The sequence below is a fragment of the Lupinus angustifolius genome, chromosome LG17 (genome assembly GCF_001865875.1).
Source record: "Lupinus angustifolius cultivar Tanjil chromosome LG17, LupAngTanjil_v1.0, whole genome shotgun sequence".
NCBI lineage: Eukaryota > Viridiplantae > Streptophyta > Magnoliopsida > Fabales > Fabaceae > Lupinus > Lupinus angustifolius.
In genome coordinates this window covers 20,329,690-20,349,480 of record NC_032025.1, presented here as the reverse complement: position 1 = coordinate 20,349,480, position 19,791 = coordinate 20,329,690, and the positions used below count along the sequence as shown (strand labels likewise).

At 34.7% G+C, this 19,791-nt stretch overlaps 2 protein-coding genes across 4 annotated transcripts in view; one reads left to right on the top strand and one right to left on the bottom strand.

The window, feature by feature from the left end:
* The window catches only part of LOC109331661 (DNA-directed RNA polymerase 1B, mitochondrial-like), a 16,768-nt gene extending 5,833 nt beyond the window's left edge, over nt 1–10,935 (top strand). The window contains exons 6-19 of one of the 2 annotated variants that reach the window (XM_019566305.1): nt 529–646; nt 744–857; nt 2,990–3,121; nt 3,225–3,641; nt 4,976–5,026; nt 6,430–6,500; nt 6,812–6,896; nt 7,255–7,407; nt 7,495–7,569; nt 8,644–8,733; nt 8,852–8,899; nt 9,307–9,421; nt 9,845–9,948; nt 10,215–10,935. In XM_019566305.1, coding sequence (XP_019421850.1) covers nt 529–646; nt 744–857; nt 2,990–3,121; nt 3,225–3,641; nt 4,976–5,026; nt 6,430–6,500; nt 6,812–6,896; nt 7,255–7,407; nt 7,495–7,569; nt 8,644–8,733; nt 8,852–8,899; nt 9,307–9,421; nt 9,845–9,948; nt 10,215–10,325 — 1,684 coding nt within the window. In that variant the 3' untranslated portion in view covers nt 10,326–10,935. Of the gene's footprint in view, nt 1–528; nt 647–743; nt 858–2,989; nt 3,122–3,224; nt 3,642–4,975; nt 5,027–6,429; nt 6,501–6,811; nt 6,897–7,254; nt 7,408–7,494; nt 7,570–8,586; nt 8,734–8,851; nt 8,900–9,306; nt 9,422–9,844; nt 9,949–10,214 lie in introns of those variants that run through there. The other variant, XM_019566306.1, reaches the window with a different exon arrangement.
* LOC109331662 (probable ADP-ribosylation factor GTPase-activating protein AGD8) lies at nt 1,288–16,817 on the bottom strand. 2 transcript variants are annotated; one of them, XR_002105824.1, is made up of 8 exons: nt 16,638–16,817; nt 16,349–16,467; nt 15,022–15,454; nt 14,626–14,889; nt 13,936–14,058; nt 12,731–12,832; nt 12,388–12,595; nt 1,288–1,298 (listed from the first exon to the last, which is right to left on the bottom strand). XR_002105824.1 is itself a non-coding variant. In XM_019566307.1 (7 exons), the coding sequence occupies exons 1-7, from the start codon at nt 16,701–16,703 to the stop codon at nt 12,488–12,490; spliced, it is 1,215 nt and encodes a 404-aa protein (XP_019421852.1). In that variant the 5' UTR covers nt 16,704–16,817; the 3' UTR covers nt 12,243–12,487. The 2 variants fall into 2 exon arrangements, 1 of the variants encoding a protein (XP_019421852.1); XM_019566307.1 differs by lacking the exon at nt 1,288–1,298 and having other exon boundaries at nt 12,243–12,595.

Sequence of the window (19,791 nt, the reverse complement as noted above, 5' to 3'; positions counted from 1 at the left end):
TATATATATATATATATGTGCGTGTGTGTTGTGTGTGTATGCAACTATGCATGTATGTATAAACTCCTTTCCCCCCTATATCTCATGTGTATGGTCTAATATATGTACATACAAATAACTTTTTCTTAATTATTATTTACATTATTCTATAATTGTTGCCTTATTGATCAAGCGGCCCCCATTCCTATTATGTATAGACATTTTGAAAACTAAAATGTATTAAGACTCACGAGTCCACAACTGTACGCTCTATTACCACCCATAAGTTGAGAATTTGGTGTCTTTCTTCCTTCTTGTATGAGCTAGCTCATTGGGCGACTTGTAGCTTAGCGAACAGAGCTTCCGTCACCAAAATTAGTTTGTTATCTTATTGAGCTGAGCATGAGCCAGACAAATTTTTTCGTGAGCTGAGTTTGAGCCCAACCTTGTGCAACAGCTTAAGTGGTTAACTCATTGCCAACCCTACCTCCAACTTGACTCTGCATGCTAGTTTTTAATTTTCTGTGAAATGTTGCAATATTTTGGTAGGTATGACAAAGGAGCATACATGTTTTTGCCATCTTATGTTATGAGAATACATGGAGCAAGGCAACAACGAGAAGCAGTTAAAAGGGCTCCAAGGAATCAACTTGACCCTGTTTTTGAGGTTGGAACTTTTTATGAATGTATGTGATTTTGCAACTCTATTCATGGTCCACAGTTAATAATTGTTGAAACTGATTCTGGTATCACTTTGTGATTAGGCACTTGATACCCTTGGCAATACCAAATGGAGGGTAAATAAAAAGGTGCTCAGTATTATAAGTCAAATATGGTCTAATGGAGGACGTTTGGCTGACTTGGTGGATCGTCAAGATGTGAGTACAAACAAAACAATGTTGCTAATTTTGTTTATTTGAACTCCCAGCTTCCCTCAATTCTTCGTTCATTCTACTGATCTTTAGCTACAATAGGATCCCACCACAACAATGTTGATTTCCATCTAGGAAGCATATGAAAATTTTCTCGCACACTATGGTTGGTCATTTATTCATAGAAAATCCTTATGATTTTTTATTTTACATGTCTCCTTAAATTTTTCATTTCTTATTCTGAATGTGATCTTGATACATATTTCTGAGTAGACTTTGCTCATATTTGATAAATTGGCCCAAGGCACTTGTGTTGTTCTACTTCTTTGACTATGACTACCTTTTCACTTAGCCTCGGGGCTGAAAGCAGGAGAGTTTAGCTTTGGCTACCAAGGGAGGCACCCCGAGCCATAGCCAGATAGAAAGGAGTGAGGACAAACATTTTTCCTTTTTGAGGCACTCACATTCTGTGAGTTGTGCTGACTCGAGGAAAAGTGATTAATAGGATTGCCCCCTATCTAATTTTCAATTTTCACTAAAAAGGTAGATGTGGCAATTTTACGCTAAATAAACCCATCTTGATTTTTAATTTTAAATTATTGAAGTTTTACATTAATAATATTACAACATCATTTGATCCATGTATCTAACACCACCTTGTGGGAAAAAGCTTACATGTTGTAAGTTTTACATTAAACAAATTTGGCTAAATATGTCAATATGTTTGGCACTATGTTTAAAACGTTTGACTTGTATTGCTCTCCTAAGGATGGAAGGGATTTAGGTCTTGTTAATTTGGTGTATGAGAAAGTTGCTTGGGCTGCCAAATGGCTTTGGTGTATTCCTTTGGTACCCACACTCTTTGGCACTAGTAGTGTATAGTGAGTATGGTAGGTTGGATGCAAAGTTGAAAACAATCCTCTCATTTTAGTCATTGGAAATTTATACCTTACAATTAATTTGCCTTGAAGTCTTTTCTTTGTTTAAAGGTGGGTAACCACTATCACATTAAATTCTAGGAGGGACCTTTGGGTCGGAGATGCCCTTTTATTTCCCCAATTTCTAGTGTCCAAAGTTCTGTTTCTTCATGGCACTAAGACTTTCTTTGCAACTCAGAGATGGTAGAATCACAGTACAGGTGATTTGGGTATATGTGGAGGAGATTGTTAGAAGTCACAGTAAGAAGAGTAGATCAAATGGAAGTTAGTGTTAGTCCAATTTGTAGAGGTAGAGAGGCCAAGAAAGACCATAGGCGAAGCGATTAGGGAATATTTAGAGATCAACGCTTTGTCAATAGAGATGATTTATGATAGAGCATTATGACGTCGTTTGATTCATGTAGCCGACCTTACTTAGTGAGACGAAGGCTGAGTTGTTGAATTATAAGGCCCAAAATTATATCAAACTGAATGTTGGGTGGTAAAATGTCAACAAAAGAATAATCTCAATGTAGCAATGATTAGAATGTTGCTTTGGATGAATAGACATGCTAGATAATATATGATTAAGAATTAATGCATTATGGAGAAAGTTGGAATAGCTCCTAGTGTAGAAAAATTGTAGAATCATGGCTTAGGTGGCTTAGGTATATGTGGAAGAGACCGTTAGAAGTTTCAGTAAGGAGAATAAATCAAATGGAGGTTAGTCCAATTTCTAGAGGTAGAGAGAGGTCAAGAAAAACAATAAGCGAAACAATTAAGAAAGATTTAGAGATTACAACTTTGTCAATGAACATGATTTATGATAGAGCATTATAGCATTGTTCGATCCATGTAGCTGACTCCACCGTGTAGGAATAAGGCTTTGGTTGTTGTATGTAGATTTTAGAAGGTGAGGGGGTCAAATTCCTGAAGTTGATAGATAAAATGATGGATCGGTTTGATGCTTTTGGTTCTGGACTTTTGATGAAATAATTTGAAATTATATGTTAAGACAGTGGATTAAATAATATTTAATTATTTTGATCCAGTTAGTATCTGCCTTGTATCCTAAAATTTTCAAAGCATTCTGCATGCTTGTAGCTAGGTCAAGTTGTATCTGCATCCTAAATTGGCTGTGTATCCTCTATGTCCTTTTCCTTTATAGTGACTCTACTCATTTGTGTAGTTTTTGTTTGACTCTTTTCTTAAATCTCAAAGGTTCCCTTTCCGGTTGAACCAAACACAACAGATGAATCAGAAATCCGGAAATGGAAATGGAAAGTCAAAACTGTCAAAAAGGAGAATAATGAGAGACATTCACAACGATGTGACATAGAACTGAAGCTTGCTGTAAGGAGCCTGCAATTTTTTTTGAATAGATTGGGTTATATCAAATTCTTTCCATTAGAAATTGCATATTTTCATCATTGTTGCATTGACTATTTGGTTATAGGTTGCACGAAAAGTGAAGGATGAAGAAGGATTCTACTATCCACACAATCTTGATTTTCGTGGGCGTGCTTATCCCATGCACCCATATTTGAACCATCTCGGTTCAGATTTATGTCGAGGCATACTAGAGTTCGCAGAAGGACGTGCTCTAGGGAAGTCAGGCTTGCAATGGTTAAAAATACATCTGGCAAATTTGTATGCTGGTGGTGTGGACAAGTTATCTTATGAGGGTCGAATAGCATTTACCGAGGATCACCTGGATGATATTTTTGATTCCGCAGACAAGCCTCTTGAAGGAGGGCGGTGGTGGTTGCAAGCAGAGGATCCTTTTCAGTGCTTGGCAGCATGTATCAATCTGTCTGAAGCATTACGAAGCCCCACTCCCGACATTACCATTTCTCATATGCCTGTACACCAGGTAGCATTTCTCCTATTACCATTTGGGAACATATTTTCTGATGTTGCGTTGTAGTGAAAAGGAAAATTTAGCCACATTTCTTAATTTTTCATCTAAATTGGAGAAAAATAACATCAATTCTTGTAATACCAGAGGGGTTTGCAAGAGAATTAAGGCTTTTAAAATTGATTTGTATCTAGGTGGCAAATGTGCATATGGATGAAGCATGTTTTTCATTTCTTTTTTGGAGAAGCGCCTGTAATATAATACATGCATTAACCAAATGGCATTTTAAGAAATATGTGTTAATTCTATGTTCTAACAATCAGAAAGCAGATTCTTGTTGCTTTAGATTTTTAAAACGTGTTATGTCTAAGTTTTTGTCACCTATCTAGGAAGTTTGTTCTTATCATATCCCTAAATTGTTAAATTGTGATAACATTCGAACATCACATATCTTATTTAATATACATTAGATTTATATTAAACCAATGTTTGGTTTTAGCATGCTTGCATTTCTCGATGAATATAATGTTCATTGAACTATAGTTGTGAACTATCGTGAGCTGACCCTACCTATTGGGATAAAGGCTTAGATGCTTAGTTGTTTTTGTATATTTGGTTATATGTAATCAAACCAAGCTGAGCTGAACACACTAGCTAGCTCAGGCTTAGCTTCATTTTGCTATTATAAGGAGCCCGTGTAAAGAGAGGAGGCTTGTTAAAATCTGTGTCTAAACTACACAGCTTATTGAGTAATGATATACCCTCTTACAAAATCAACCTACAATATTCTTGCACCGCAAGAAAAGTGATACGCATCTGTGTACTTTAAAGTGGTATTTGTGACAGATGTCACTTTTCTTGTGGCGTAAGAGGATTTGTAGATTGATTTTGTAGGAGGATATATCATTACTAAATATGCACACTTGTAATATAAATATATATATATATACATATACACATACATAGAGAGAAAGAGAGAGGCCCTATGTAATAAATGTAAATAAATACACGTGATAAACATAATTACATGAACCGGTTTGGTTAGCCTATGCATTAAGTCAAGACATCGATTCACATATATCCAACAGATCCCATATAAAGAAGCTGAAAATCTAATGCCTGATCATACATCAAGATTTGATTACATATGTCTCTTATGATGCACAAACAGAATTGATAAACATCTCTCATACTTAAAACTGTATCCTGAAATAATATTGATTTGATGTTTCCTAATCACTCACCATGAGTATGCATGTTGATGAAATTGAGACTTGGAGCTCACTGAGTGTAACCCATGCTCTAGTATTATGTTTCTCCTAATTTCAATTTTTCTCCATACTTGCTAGGATGGTTCATGCAATGGCCTACAACACTATGCAGCCCTTGGCAGGGACAAGGTAATATAAAGGTTAAGTTTTCTATATTCTTTTATTTAACTTTCCAAGTTTTGGTTTTGGTTTTTGTTTTGGGTAGTGTGGGATTTCTACAGGAGTGTGATAAGCTTTTAGATAGAGTCAAGGTTGTCAGACTAGAGAATTTGGGTAAACTCTCGAAGTTAACTTGATTTGTACAGTTGAATCACAAACTCCACGAGCTTACATCTTCAAAAACATTATTTAAAAACCAATCTTACATCTTTGCTACTAGAGCAAATGTCTCTTGATGATCAACTTCGTAAGTGTGATTTTAACCTTTTACAACTAATCTTGCCTTATTATATTGATCCAATGTATCATTAGATCAATATTTTCCAGGTATAGATGCATTGCACCCTGGTGACCCTAGTCACCTTCTGCCCCTTGGTCTTTCAACAAGGTCACATTTCCATTGTTTTCCAACACACTGATCTTATCATTCATGGCTTTAGCCCAACTCTTACCCTTCAATGTTTACTGTGTTTCTGTTGGAATTCTGATAGAATCAAGCGGTGAAACATAACTGTTATGCTGTAGGGCAAAGGCTTTTGGAGGAAACATATTGTGAAATAAGTAACGGGTACAAATTTTTTTCCCTTTTATCAAATCAGTAGGTAATTTCTTGTGGGTCAAGGTCAGTTATTCAGAAAAATGTTTGAAGTGTCAGGTCGGGAGCATAAGGTTGAGGTTTAGATGAATTAAGTAGGATGAATAACAGCTGGGATGGCATCTGGCTGTGCCGACATGCTCAATTGAAGTTTAGGTGTGTGGGTTTTTGTGCAGAGAAGCTGGGCAGCATGTGAGGGTGTGTGAGATGGAGTAAGGCGGTGGGTCCTTGGATGTTAGGTGGATTAGGGCGGGGTTTTAACAGTGAGGTCGACGGCTGGAAAAACTGTGTCAGATGGCCATGTTTGCGGCTGGTATGGTGACTGGAGTGAGGTCAAAGCACGATGAAGGTGCAAAAAACAATGGGATCAGAAGTAATGAAGGCAAACTAGGGTTGGTTGCAGTGGCTGCAATGAAGGCGAGCCATGGTTGGTTGCAGAACTAGAGTGCCCCATCTTGGGAGCTCTGCAACTAACTTGAATGAAAAAGACTGAATAATATTATTTCTGAATGAATATTCTGACAAGGTCTCGTTACAATTTATAGACTAAGGCCACTAACTATTTTCATACAATAAGGAAAAACAATAATCTGTCCTAACAAAAACAACCAAGCCTTAGTCTACTGACATTGCATTTATTTCTAAATCTTTCGCAATTATTTCACCTATGGTTTTCCTAATTGTCCTAATAAATTAATAATATATGATGTTATATTTTTTAATGTACCATTACAACAATATCTTTATTTATGAGTCATCATCCGCTTTTCTTTTGAAGTTGGGAGCTGCTGCAGTCAATCTTGTTGGTGGAGACCAGCCTGCCGATGTTTACTCAGGAATTGCTGCCAGGTATACAGCATTTTGCATCCATGTGCATAAAGGCATTATATGTGTCAAAATGTTTTTCTAATAATTTAATTAGAAGATCATGTGTTTTTAAATAGAATACAAGGTAATCTAAAATTGGGTTTGTTAATCATAATGACAACGGTTAGGGAACCAAAAAGTATAGTTTTTATACACCACTCTCTAATTTATTGAACACACCACTTATTGGTATGATTTTCTTTTGTTGTTGGAAATAATTTAATTGTTTTGATAGCTTAAAAGTGTTTAATGACTACTGTTTTGATGTCTTTAAGTGTGGTATTATGGTGCAGAGTACTTGAAATCATGAAAAGAGATGCAGAGAAAGATCCGCAAACTAATCCAAATGCTTTGCATGCTAGACGTTTGATCAGCCAGGTTTTCTTCATTTTTCATCTTTCCAAACATGTTTGTATGTGCTAGAAGTATTTCTGTGGAATAGTTGAAAATGGAACCGGGAGAACTTCTTTTGTATTTTCATTTTTCCTTTTGGAATGTGGATGCACAAAGGACCCGGATCTGCTGACTTAAAAATTTGGCTGCAGTCAGTGCTGTCAATGACCGAGTGTTAATTTATAATTTTTATTTTGCCCTAAATAATTATTTGATGGTTGTGATGCCATGCGCAATGCGGGTACTTAACGTGACTGCAGCAGATCCACTACTAAGCACAGATGTGTATGTCAGCCTCAGTCTTACATCAACTAAACACTCTTTTCATACTTAACATCATTAGGTGGACCGAAAATTGGTGAAGCAGACAGTAATGACATCAGTTTATGGAGTGACTTACATTGGGGCTCGGGACCAGATAAAGAGGAGGCTAAAAGAGCGCTGTGCCATTGAGGATGATTCGGAATTGTTTGCTGCTGCTTGCTATGCAGCAAAAGTAAGAAAGTTTATTACGTGGAGATGTCTGTGAACATGTCTAAATCTGTTCTATTCGATATTTAACTTACAATTCACTGTTTTATAGACCACTCTAATCGCCTTAGAAGAGATGTTTGAGGCTGCAAGAAGTATCATGAGTTGGCTAGGTGATTGTGCAAAGGTATGACTAATATTTTCCCTGAATGGTATTACTTAAGGAAGGACCGAGTGGTTTAACTATTTATATCTCTGAAATATAGCTAATGTTCAAAAGTTTTGGGTTAACATTTTAGCTTCTTAGATCTGTTAATTTGTCCTAGGACTATCTTGACATGTTTTTTTTGCTTGTTGGTCATATTTATTTAAATTCCATAAATGTAATTACTTGGAAGGTACAAATATGAATATTATCTCAGAATGTCATATATGACTTTACAAGGATTTACGATATATATATAGGCAGCAAGGAATAAATAACTAATCCTAAAAAAATCCTAATATCTACACAATCTACAATAATTACAAAATATTCTAACTATGTAAGATATCGCAACACTCCCCTTCAAGCTAGCAAGTGGACATCTATTGTTCCCTCTTTGCTTGTAAGATCTCGTAACCTTTATGTGTGGCCCCTTAGTTAACATATCTGGCTACTGGAATCTCGAAGGAACACATGCGCCAATTTCTCCTTGATGAAATGTCAGTATATCTCAATGTATTTTGTTATGTCATGTTGAAACGAGTAATAAGCAATGGTAATGGCAGATTTGTTGTCATAAAACAACTTCATATGAGCTTCATACTTTATTCTAAGATCATCCAATATAATCTTCATCCGTGGCAACTCAAGTTGCCGGTGCCATAGCTTGAATTCAGCCTGTACACTTGACCGAGCAACTACGTTTTGTTTTTTATTCGACACTTGCTCTAGTATTAACAATTAAGTGCTTAGATGCCTTCCATTCCATATATATTTGGGCAGAGATCATGCTAAGGCATATAATGTCGCTACCACTTTTTAGGTGTTGTCCTCTAGAACCTGGAGTAGGAGACAAGAAATTTGTTTAATATTTTATTTTAGACTGACCCTTGTCAGACCTTTTTATTTCGCTAATAGTTACTCTTGCCATGTTTTGCTCGCTCTATTGTACGGACAACTTTACCACGTTCCCATGTTTTCATGTTGATTCTGCTGTAGGCTGTATTCTGTTTGTCTCTTATGCATTGTAACAGTTGAATGTTGAACATGGAATAGGTGATAGCTTCCACAAACCAAGCAGTCCGGTGGATCACTCCCCTTGGCCTTCCTGTAGTGCAACCTTACCGACAAATAGGAAGACATCTTGTAATATTCTCGACAGTCTGCCTAATTTTTGTCTTTATTTTGTTATTTATTTCTCAGTGTCAAACGAGCTTGATTACTATCTTACCGTCAGTAATATGCTAATTTCGATTTAATGCAGGTGAAGACTTCCCTTCAGATATTGACGTTACAGCGTGAGACTGACAAGGTAACTAATGATCTGATCAAAATTGACCTACCATATTCAGAATTGACATACATTCAATGACTTGTATGATGGTTCAAATCAGAGTAGAATATTTCATGTTTTATGGACTGAATTTTACTGTTTATTCCTTTGCATACTTAGAATGTATAGCCGCGATTATTTTGATGTTACATATCAAAACCTGCAACCCCTTGAGTCAATATAGAAGGAAATATCTTGTCCTTGCCATCTGCTAGAAAGAATCACTATTTCGACTGTGGAGAGTGAATTTTTTTCCTGACTAATACACATCACAACACTTTTCTTTTCGGATAAACGTGGGCCAATATTCCATTTATTTGCTTTATTATATTAACTATTGTTAATTATTTCAATTTAAATAACGCATTTCATACTTTACAAATCAGGTCATGGTTAAAAGGCAGAGGACAGCTTTTCCGCCAAATTTTGTTCACTCCCTTGATGGTTCTCATATGATGATGACTGCAGTTGCATGCAAAAAAGCCGGGTTGAACTTTGCAGGTCCTCACTGGTTATATGAGACGCACATACACAGTCATTAACATGGGCATTTTTCTATTCTTATCAATGATATCTTGTAATTAAGAATTTAAATTTAGAAAACCAATGATTTTTTGATAGAAACTGGATTAGAGTAGGAGGAATCAGAATATTATTGATAGAAATCACTTCACCATGAATTACACTGAATTCTCTCGGTATTCGAGCGACCTGGAACTTTCCTTATGGCCCCAAAGGTTCCAATTCCCTCTACAAATGATCAGATAGCTCTTCTTCTCGACCCCTCTTCTAATTTTTCGGCTAACTAATTAACCAACTCTAACTTAACTGTTTCACTAACTGGGCCTAACTAACTTAGGCACATTCTTATTTCTTCTGTTATATACTTTACTAATGCGGCCTATTCCTAACACTTCATTGCAGGGGTACATGATTCATACTGGACACATGCATGTGATGTTGATGAAATGAACAGGATACTCAGGGAAAAGTTCGTCGAACTCTATGAGGCTCCAATATTGGAAAATGTAAAGTATCCGTAACTACGTTCTTCAATTTTGATAAATGTGTCTCTCTGGTCCTGTTTTTGTAAATTTTCTTATTTTCTGGGATTGGAATACTGCAATTCTCTTTATAGATATTCATACTGAAATAGAAATGTGCAGTTATGTTGATGACACAAACACCCCTTTGAAGAATGAAGCATTTTCATGAAATCGATTTTAACTTTGTAAACTTGTATTGCATTCCAATTCGCTTGTTTACTCATGAATGTTCTATTCCTTCTTGACAGTTGTTAGACGGCTTTCAGAAGTCTTTTCCCACATTAAAGTTTCCTCCCTTACCAGAGCGAGGAGACTTCGATCTTCGAGAGGTTTTGGAGTCTCCCTATTTTTTCAACTAGGCGACACCGAAACCTGCTTATATATATATCCACATATGGAGTTCAATCCAGGACAATGAAATCTGTATTATATCTACTGCATGTGATTGCAAAAGCCCCAAAACCAGCCATGGAGAAGAAAGAAAATGCAAATCAAACCAGCGTAGCATCCTGCTGGAACCCGTTACCTTTTCATCCATCACGAGATGTCCCGTGGCTAGAACTTCAGTTGTCTTAAGTATACGTAGAATCGGGCAATCTTGCTCATGGAATTTGTTATAAAAGAAAAGGCCCCTCCAAATATGGCTTTACAAATTAGATTTAGAATGTTGCTTGGTTCAACTGCCAAGCAAGGTTCAGCATCACAGAACCTAATCTGTATTTGTTCATGATCGGCGTGCTTTAAGTGCTGGTATTCATCGCGTCCGAGCTAATGTTAGGTTGATAACATGATTCATTTGTTTGTTTTGCTTCTCATATATGTTGTATTTTATGCCATTTCTTCCTTTTGGGGTGGTAGAGAGGGGATTAGAAGCATATTATGGTTTTTTATAGGGTTATTGTAAATTTATTCCATTATTTGAATTGATAAATGTAAAATAAAGTACTAATATAAACGTTATTACCTGAAGTTGCCAATTCAACTTTAATTCAACTTTGCTTTGCTTTGCTTCCAATTCTACTTCAGTGTTTAAAAATAATTAATTGCTAAGTTATCATGTTTATCAAGTGGGAGCTTAATGCCATGATCGTGTGCAAAAAGTTAGGTGTGTGTGAGCTAAGGTCCACGACTACGACCCTTTGTTGGCGGACCGGTCGTAATGGCAGCTTGGAGAATGTGCTCCGAAGTTTTTCGATTAATGAATTTGAACTTGTTGCATCTATTAATCAACATTGTTTTAAGAATGTTTGTTTCAATGAGGAAGCATGAGGTTCTAGGGTAGGGTTGATAAGGATTCATGCTTTCCCACAACAGTAATTAGCTTTTATGTAGTTTTCCAAAGATTCTTAGCAATTGGTATCTTAGGCTTACACAATGTCCATCTGCTACAAAAGTGGTGTGGGTGGTGATGCCAGAATTTCAGTGTTCACCAAGGACAAATCTAAAGGCTGCAAAGCATGTCGGGATACAATTGTAAAACATGACACATGGATCCCACAACATGTGGAGTGACACACTTTATGAGACAGAAGACATATTCTCCTTTAAAAGTGTGTTAGAATGTATAGTATTTTAGCAACTTGTTCCTTTGCATTTACTTGTGTTTATGGGAGCACCATTCATTCTAAAATAGAACATAAGTTAAAAAAAACATAGGCCCATTCTAATTTTCTTACAAACCTTTTGTAGTAGAAATTTTGTTCCTTATCTTCCCCAATACTTTATGGTTCTCAAAAATCAAAGACAATAAACTACCCACTGAGATTGAATTTTAAATATTAATAAACTAGCATTAATCTTTTGACAACTTTCTTTCCATCTAAGCATGCAAAGTTTCTTCTTTCTTCTCCATGATTCCATCTATAATGAGTGTGTGGCATGCAAAAATAAACTTGAGCTTTTTAGTGATAAATTACAAAACTAATAATGTGATAACTACTCTTTTTGTTGTTTTTTTTATAAGTGAAAAGTTTATTAAGAAGAGCAAAAAATACGACCAAAAACCATACTATACACTTCTCACAGAAGAGAAGACAATCCACCACAATAAAAAGGAACCACTATACCAACCCAACAAAACAGAAACTAACCATAGCACTCCAAACACAAAATCGGATCAGAGAGCCACTCATACCAAATCATAACTACTCTTTTTGTTGTTATTAAGGCATACATAAGCTATCCAATCCCTCAAATATCTATCAAAATGAAAAAAAACAGATAAAGTAAGGAACCAAAATAGCAGTTTTGCCTATTATTTTATCTTGTGTTCAATGTAAAGGACAAAGTCATTTTTCTACTTGGTAGGAGATGACATTGTCAAGCTGGCAACAAACTGCACTAACCCAAAAAAATAAAAATCTAAAACAAATTAACCATCTCAAAACAATACCTGTTGTACAAAAAAAAAAGAAAAAAAACTCAATTAACTGTATATTTAACTCTTATATTACATTCTAAACATAATTGATTGGTATCTGAAAAGACTCAAAAGGTTTCTTGAATGCAGAATAGTACTATTTTAGAGGATTCGGTCCTGCAGATCTGTCATGAAACTGGAAGCTAAAGAACTGAGTTTCTTTCCTGTCTCTCCAGCAATGCCTTTAAGGGAAGAGATATCTTGTTGTGCCTGTATAACATCGGATCGAATATTAATACAGGGACTAATAACAAGACTTTAATTATATAACAATTCTTCCTTTGAGGTGATGAAACAACAGGGAATGAAATATCTGACCAAAATCCAGTAAAAATTAGGGAATACCTGGAAAGATAGACGATTGAGGAGGTCACTAGCAGTAATGTCAACAGAGGAGTTATCTCTCGAGTCGCCAAATAGATCAGCACTAGAGATGGCAGTCGAACCCTGTAAATAACAATAGCCTCAAGCATTAATACTTAAGTGCCCTTTGGTTACAGTGCTTACAATCAATAACTTTTGAATTTGCTCAAGCCTGGCATCAAGCATCAAGAATATACAAAAGAATGCTCGTTCGTAAACACATGAAAGCAGTTCATTTTTCGAGGTATATTAAAATGGGAATTAATACTGTTTCTATCACATTATTAGCAGGTCTCACCACTGAGAATAATAATTAAGAAGTTTTTTTGATAGAAAATTATATTTTACAATCACAGAGAGAACCACGTAACATGTGCAAAATACTTATATCATGCAATTGTACCAGTTCACAACTTCACCTTCGTGTGGACATAGTAAGCTTGTACTGTCCATGTTTTATTATTATCATCTAATGATGGCCTCTGATTCATGGGCCTTCAACTCATGTATATCATAGAAACGAGAGGGGGAATAAGGGTATAATAGGGAATGAACTGAGAAGTGTAGTGGAAGAGGATATTATACAAGAGAAAGTTGACTTTAATCAAGGGACACATGGAAGCAGGGAATTGATGTGGAACAGTGGAAGGTGCTGGAATTATGAAGGAAATGTCAACATAAAGAGAATGGAGGATAAAGGACCTCATCACTTATAAGACAAATCACGTCCTAGTAAAAACAGTTAATAAGACAGATACTGACCCATATTTTTTATAGCTGCATATATAACTAAAAGAAGAAATAACTTTAGGCCTATCTGATATTTACCATGATTATGGTTTTCCATGGTCACAACGATATTAGGAAAACTGGTCCATACGTGACCAGAAAGAGCAGAAAACTGTGACTCACGTACCACAAACGTTTGTCTATAGTTGTGTATGTTTAAAACAAAGGACTTGTTTTGGTACATAAGAAAAGGACTTGTTTGACGGCACAAAACCATTCCTATCTCTCTAATCTTCATGCTTGATTTGACAAGAAAAAAACATTTGAAAGCTCAAAAGAAGGGGGATGAGGTATGAATGAACTCATCCAATCCCAAATCATGAATATGAACACCCACTGTCTAAGAAATGCACATTCTCAAAATGTTCAAGCAAGCTACTAAAATAAAGAACACATACTGAAAACTTTGACAGTGTAGCTTTAGCCTCCACATCTGCTTTGTCCTGGTCTCCAAAAAATTGGGATGAAGAAATAGATTTAGCATTTGAGAACTTCTTTCTCGCTACATCAGATTCCTGAATCTGATAAAAGAACCATAGGGAAACAAAATAAGGTGCATAGCCAAGCAAAAAATAAGGAGCAGGATAAAATATTTACTAAAAAAATGCAAGGTTTTATAGATGACTATAGTAATGCTTATTCTCTATACTGTCTGCCTGTTCATTTGCCATAAACTCCTGAGCTAAATGCTAATTATTCCCTCTTAATCTATCCACTCCCATAGCTGTAAATGCTCCCACTTACTGCCCTCCTTACTCACTCTGCTTCCACCTCCAGCAGTTGTTTAATTTTGAGTCTGTAACATGCTTATTTGTGGGTGTAATTATCATGGAATAAGTTTTTAATAGATGATTCTACATGTATGCTAGAATTTATTATTTTTATAAAATACTTAAATGCAAGCATTTTGTCCAAAAGTTGCAACTAACATTGTCTTGCTCCACGGATTTGTATCTTGTTAGCAACTTTAAAATGAATACTAAATATATACTATGTATCAGAATTTGGATTATCGTACATAACTTAACTCTGTATGATAACCTGGAAACTAAAACTGCAAGGGAAAAAGGTTGCAATACATGGCTTACTTGCACTTTTGAGGAGCTTGGCCCAGATTTCTTTGGAAAGCTACTATCCATTCCAAAATCTGAAAAGAAGCTTGTTGACTTTGGAGCAGAGACATGACCAGTTGCATGTGAACCTTCAGAATTGAACTCAGATGATTGGACATTTTCTACATACTCAAACCGAGATGTCAAAGATGGCCCATCAGACAAATTGTTGTTTGTCGATGATGTAACTATCGGAGAAGGTACTTCTTCAGGCTTTTGCTCATAGAGAGACTCGCTTGGCTACATCTCATAAGGATAATATGTCAACAAATCATACCATCGAACTAAACGAGAAAACAAGATAATGGCAAAAGTAGGAACTTCAAACATATTGTTGTCATAATCTGCAAACAAATATAACTATTTGCATACCTTTCTACTGAGTTTACGGGCACCAAGTCCCCCACTCTTCCCAGGTTTTTTAGCACCAATAGGCTTCTTGATGGTACTGGAAACTGCTGTATACGAAGCTCTAGGTGAAGAAGTGCTCTCAGGCTTTTCAGGCTTCTCCAGAGTGTTCTGTTTTGGTGCTTCATTGGTCTTGACTTCAGGAAGTCCGTTAGCCCCTTGAGCAGACTGAGAAGTAAAAGGTGAGGATGCAACAATAGCCTCCTCAGCCATACTTTTAGCTACCTCTTTTGAAAGAAGTTGCCTATACAACTCAGCAGCTCTGGATGTGTACTTTGCCTCTGTTTTACCACCATCAGTCCAGCCATGCTGCTTAAAGAAAACCTGTGCACGATTGTTTCCTCCAAAGCTCATCATTTTTAGTTGCTCGGGGCTCCATGAGTCTAAATTCGTAGATCTACATTAAAAATAACAATTATTAAGAGATTGATGTATTCATCCTTCCATTTATTGTACTACTTTTATCGCTTTTGAATGTAATGTACTTCTTATGAATTATGATATCTAAACAGAAAGCAAAGACCCTGAGGCATGTGGTATAAATTTTAACTTGGATAAAACTTTTAAACATTTCAAGCTATTTATCAAATGTATAGTAATATTTCCAAAAAATTTAAATCACATTGACCACCCACTTTCAGATATGCACAGACACCATCTTTGGACTAAAACCCAGAGTTTTCCGACCTCCAAAATTTAGGTTACACTGGCACAGGAAAAACCACTCACATTTCTTTATTCTAGACAGCTTCATGGACCATGGAATCAATTTCCTATTTTCAAACTACATATTAGAAGCTATGCTTCTGAGCCTGATTTCATTGCCATGAGAGAAGAAATGTGCCCTCATTTTAATTCCTGAAACTGTAAGCATTTATCATAATAGTCCCAAAAAAATAGTCAACTTGATACTTACTTATCAGTGAAATTTGTCCAAAAACAACCAATTTGACTCAACTATCATAGTTTAAAGGGCTAGCAAACAAATATACGATTTTCCAAAAGTCAGAAAGTATCATTACATTGTAGGTGGTTAAAATTTCAGGAACCAAAAGAACAATTGGCACATTGAACAATCTTTTCATCATTTGGATTTAGGAGAATTTCTAAAAGATAGCATAGCATTATAACACACTACTCAAAACTAATCCACATGCATATCATTCGCTCTACATCATTACACTACACGATCACATTGCAAACCAATTTAATCACTTCACTCATTCAAAATCAACATCACAATTCATCATTTCAAACAAAATCAGCTAAAAAATAGAAGAACAAGACTTGCCTGACAAAGCTGATGTGGACGCCGAGACTGCGATGAAAAGCGGAGCAATCAATGCAGAGAAAGATCCCATATGTGACCGATGCCCAATTAGGGTTCTTCGCATTGCAATCAAAACACATCTGAAGTAAACAAAACCACAAACAAATTCAAATTCATAAAAAATCAACCTAATTATCTCAGATCTGAAACCAGATCTTGTGAACCAGTGAATACAAATGAAAATTCCAAACCCTAATAATTTTTTATTTTAAAAAAATTGAAAAAAATATGAGAAAAAAAGAGGAGGAACCTTATTTTGGGGTTTGGCCTTTAGTTTTCTGAAGACGGTGTTCTTATCATTGGCTTCAGAATCCATTGGAGGCTAGAAATGAAGATCAAAATGGTTGAGGAAATAGAAATTGGGATTTTTGTTTTGTATTGTTTTGTTTGAAATTTAAGGTTTTTGGAATATAAGGATTCAATGAATCTGAATAACAGTAACAGTCCACACACAAGAGGAAAAATTGCATGGGTGGACCCACCAAATCTCCTTTTTCTTTTTTCTTTTCCATACTACCTAATCATATCCGACATGTCATATTTGGAAACAACTGAATTTATATTTTTCGATCTTATTATTTATGATTTGTTAAGATTTTATTAATTATGTAACGCAAATCTTTTTCATGTTTAAAAAAGTGGATTGTTTGAAGCAAAGAATGGATGGTTGAAATGATGCTATTGCCCAAGAATTTTTAAGGATACTTATGAGTCTTATTAAATTCATATAGAGAAAATATGTTATTCTGATGGGTTAGACTAGTTCATTACGAGACTACATCTTCTTTGTATAATATATGTTACTCCGTGTATAAGTTGCTATTGATTAGAAAAATATTTATTAATTATATTTTTAATCTAAATGCATTTTATTTAATCAATCACAACTTACAATACATCAAATAACACATATTATAAGACAGAAAATGTAATCTTATTCACTATATATGGTCATGCTCTATTCATTTACTTTTGTGGAGACCCCACTTGTAAAGCATTTGAACGACGCCTTTGGGAGGCAACATCAGCTTGGGCAGTGACGACTTTGTGCGACAATGATCTGGTAACCAAAGCTCGACAACTCTAAGCAACGAATCTATTTCGGTTCAACATGGTGATTTTAGGATTTAGTCTTTCTTCTTATATATATTTCGAGATTTAACATTTGCATGCCTAGATAATCGCATATATGGATACTCTATTATCCAGATCTATCACATTTAGCAACGGGTTTAAAAAAGCTCCGACCTTGATTACCACTGAGTCTAAAATCATAGACCTAGATTGAACCCATTATGGGTATTACTTTTGTGTCCGGGTACTCATTGTCACTCCTAAATCAGACTCCATATTGGTATGCTATAGCAACTAGACCGATCATTTGCTTATATTGGTGAGAACCACTCAAAACTAGTTGGTTTGATGAAAATTATCGACCCAATCAAATTTTCTACGAACACATTTTCTTTTTACTAAATTGATATGGTAAGAAAAATTGACATTTTGTCTTTAAATCCATTATTGATGACAAAGTTGCGAGAAAATGGTGAATATCTCTTTGTTTCATGGGGTGGGAGACAAATTAGAGTGAGTTTATATATTGCAATTTTGTGCTTCGTTCATGTTGGTTCGAATAGTGGTAGATGTTCAAAGATATCATATTAGACTAATGTTTCTTAATTTGTGACTTTATTGGCATTAATATGCATGAGTTAATTAAGTGATATATGTATATATTGAATGTATTTTTAAGTTAATTTTTTTTCCTTCTTAATTAGAATGATTGAGGTTTCTTACAATTTCTATATATTTGAACTCGTATATATATGTCCAATACTTTCTTGTGTAAGTGCTTCTAATAAAAAATCATAAACTTTCATACATCTATAAGTAAGTGATGATATAAGAAAAATTAGTACGGCCAATAATTGATAGTGTAAAATTTTTATAAATAGTTTAATACTTATTTCTATTGTTTGTTCAAGAGATAATGATGATTAAATATGAGTGATATATAATATATGGATCATATATAAAACTTTTGCATTATTAATGAATACATTTTTGTCTAACAAATTGTATTTCCATATTGAGCTCTCCTAGGATAATATAAATAGGGATATGCTCTTTACAACTCAATACACATGCAAATACTTTTTTTCTATGTAACTTTATAGGTCTAATATATTGATGAGTTGTTTGGTTTAGAGAAGAAAATAAGATGAGAGAAGATAAAAAAAAAAGAGTATGAGTAGAAAGAAAAAAAATGAGAAAATGAGTTGATTGTAGCCTTTAGTTGGAAAGATGAAGTTAGAAAAGAGAGAAGAGAGAGAGAAGTTGAAGAAAAATGAAAAAGTTCTCCCATTTGGTTGAGAGGAGAGAAAGGAGAGAGGGAGCAAAAAAGTGGGTGGACCCACAAAATTTCATTCTCTCCATCCATTTATAGGGAGAAAGTGAGAAGAGAAAGTGTAACTTTATCTAAATAAGGATCTGTTGTCTTAAATGGTGTCCCAAACTATATCAATTGAAAAATGTTAATTAAAATTATAATAAAATTTATAATTTAAAATTATGACATCTATTTTTAATTAATAATAAAACAACATCTTTATGTCTCTTTTCTTTGTTTTAGAGATATTTTTGTAATTTTGAATCATAACATCATCAATCTCTTCTCATTTTCTATCTAACCAAACAAAAGAGAAAAAGAAGAAAATATTTTTTCTATTCATTTTCTTTCATTCTTCTCTTATAACAAACATCACAAAAATCTTATTTATTTCTTCTGTTTCTCTTTTTCACATTTTTCTTTCTCATCTATTTCTTTCTTCTTATTTTCTCTTATCAACCAAACAAAGCTAAGAGTTGTTTAGTAGGAAATAAATATGAAAGATTTCGAAGTGAGAGAATATGTTTTTACAAAAAAGACAATTTTACCATTTAAATAATAATTAGGATTTAATAAAGTTAATGTCACTATTGTAAATGCAAAAAAACTGTCCATTTACCATTTATTCTCACACGAGAGAATAAACTAAAAGTTGGTGGGTCCCACCATTTTTATTTTCTCTTTCTCCATACTCTCTCCTATCAAATGAGAGAAATATACTCACTTCTCCTTCAACTCTCTCATTCATTTCTATTTCTGTGCTAATTCTCTTCAACCAAATAGAGGCTTAGAGAGTATGCTTGATATGTGATCAATTGTTGATTTACATAGATGAATACATGAATGTACATATACAATAATGAGTAGTAATTATAATCCTATAGTTATATTAGTCATCATCACAATAATCTAATAATATTAACAACTGAAATAATGCTATAAGATTACATTGAATGACTTGATTATAGGAATAACATAATTATAGGGATTTCATACTCTTACTCCTTCTCAAACT

What these genes read in the sequence shown, in the direction of transcription:
- LOC109331662 (XM_019566307.1), bottom strand. Translation starts at nt 16,703, where the DNA reads ATGGATTCTGAAGCCAATGATAAGAACACCGTCTTCAGAAAACTAAAG. An exon ending in AGGCCAAACCCCAAAATAAG is followed by an intron (nt 16,468 to 16,637) that starts GTTCCTCCTCTT and finishes TGTTTACTTCAG; the next exon opens with ATGTGTTTTGATTGCAATGC. An exon ending in TCAATCGTCTATCTTTCCAG is followed by an intron (nt 12,596 to 12,730) that starts GTATTCCCTAAT and finishes GATGTTATACAG; the next exon opens with GCACAACAAGATATCTCTTC.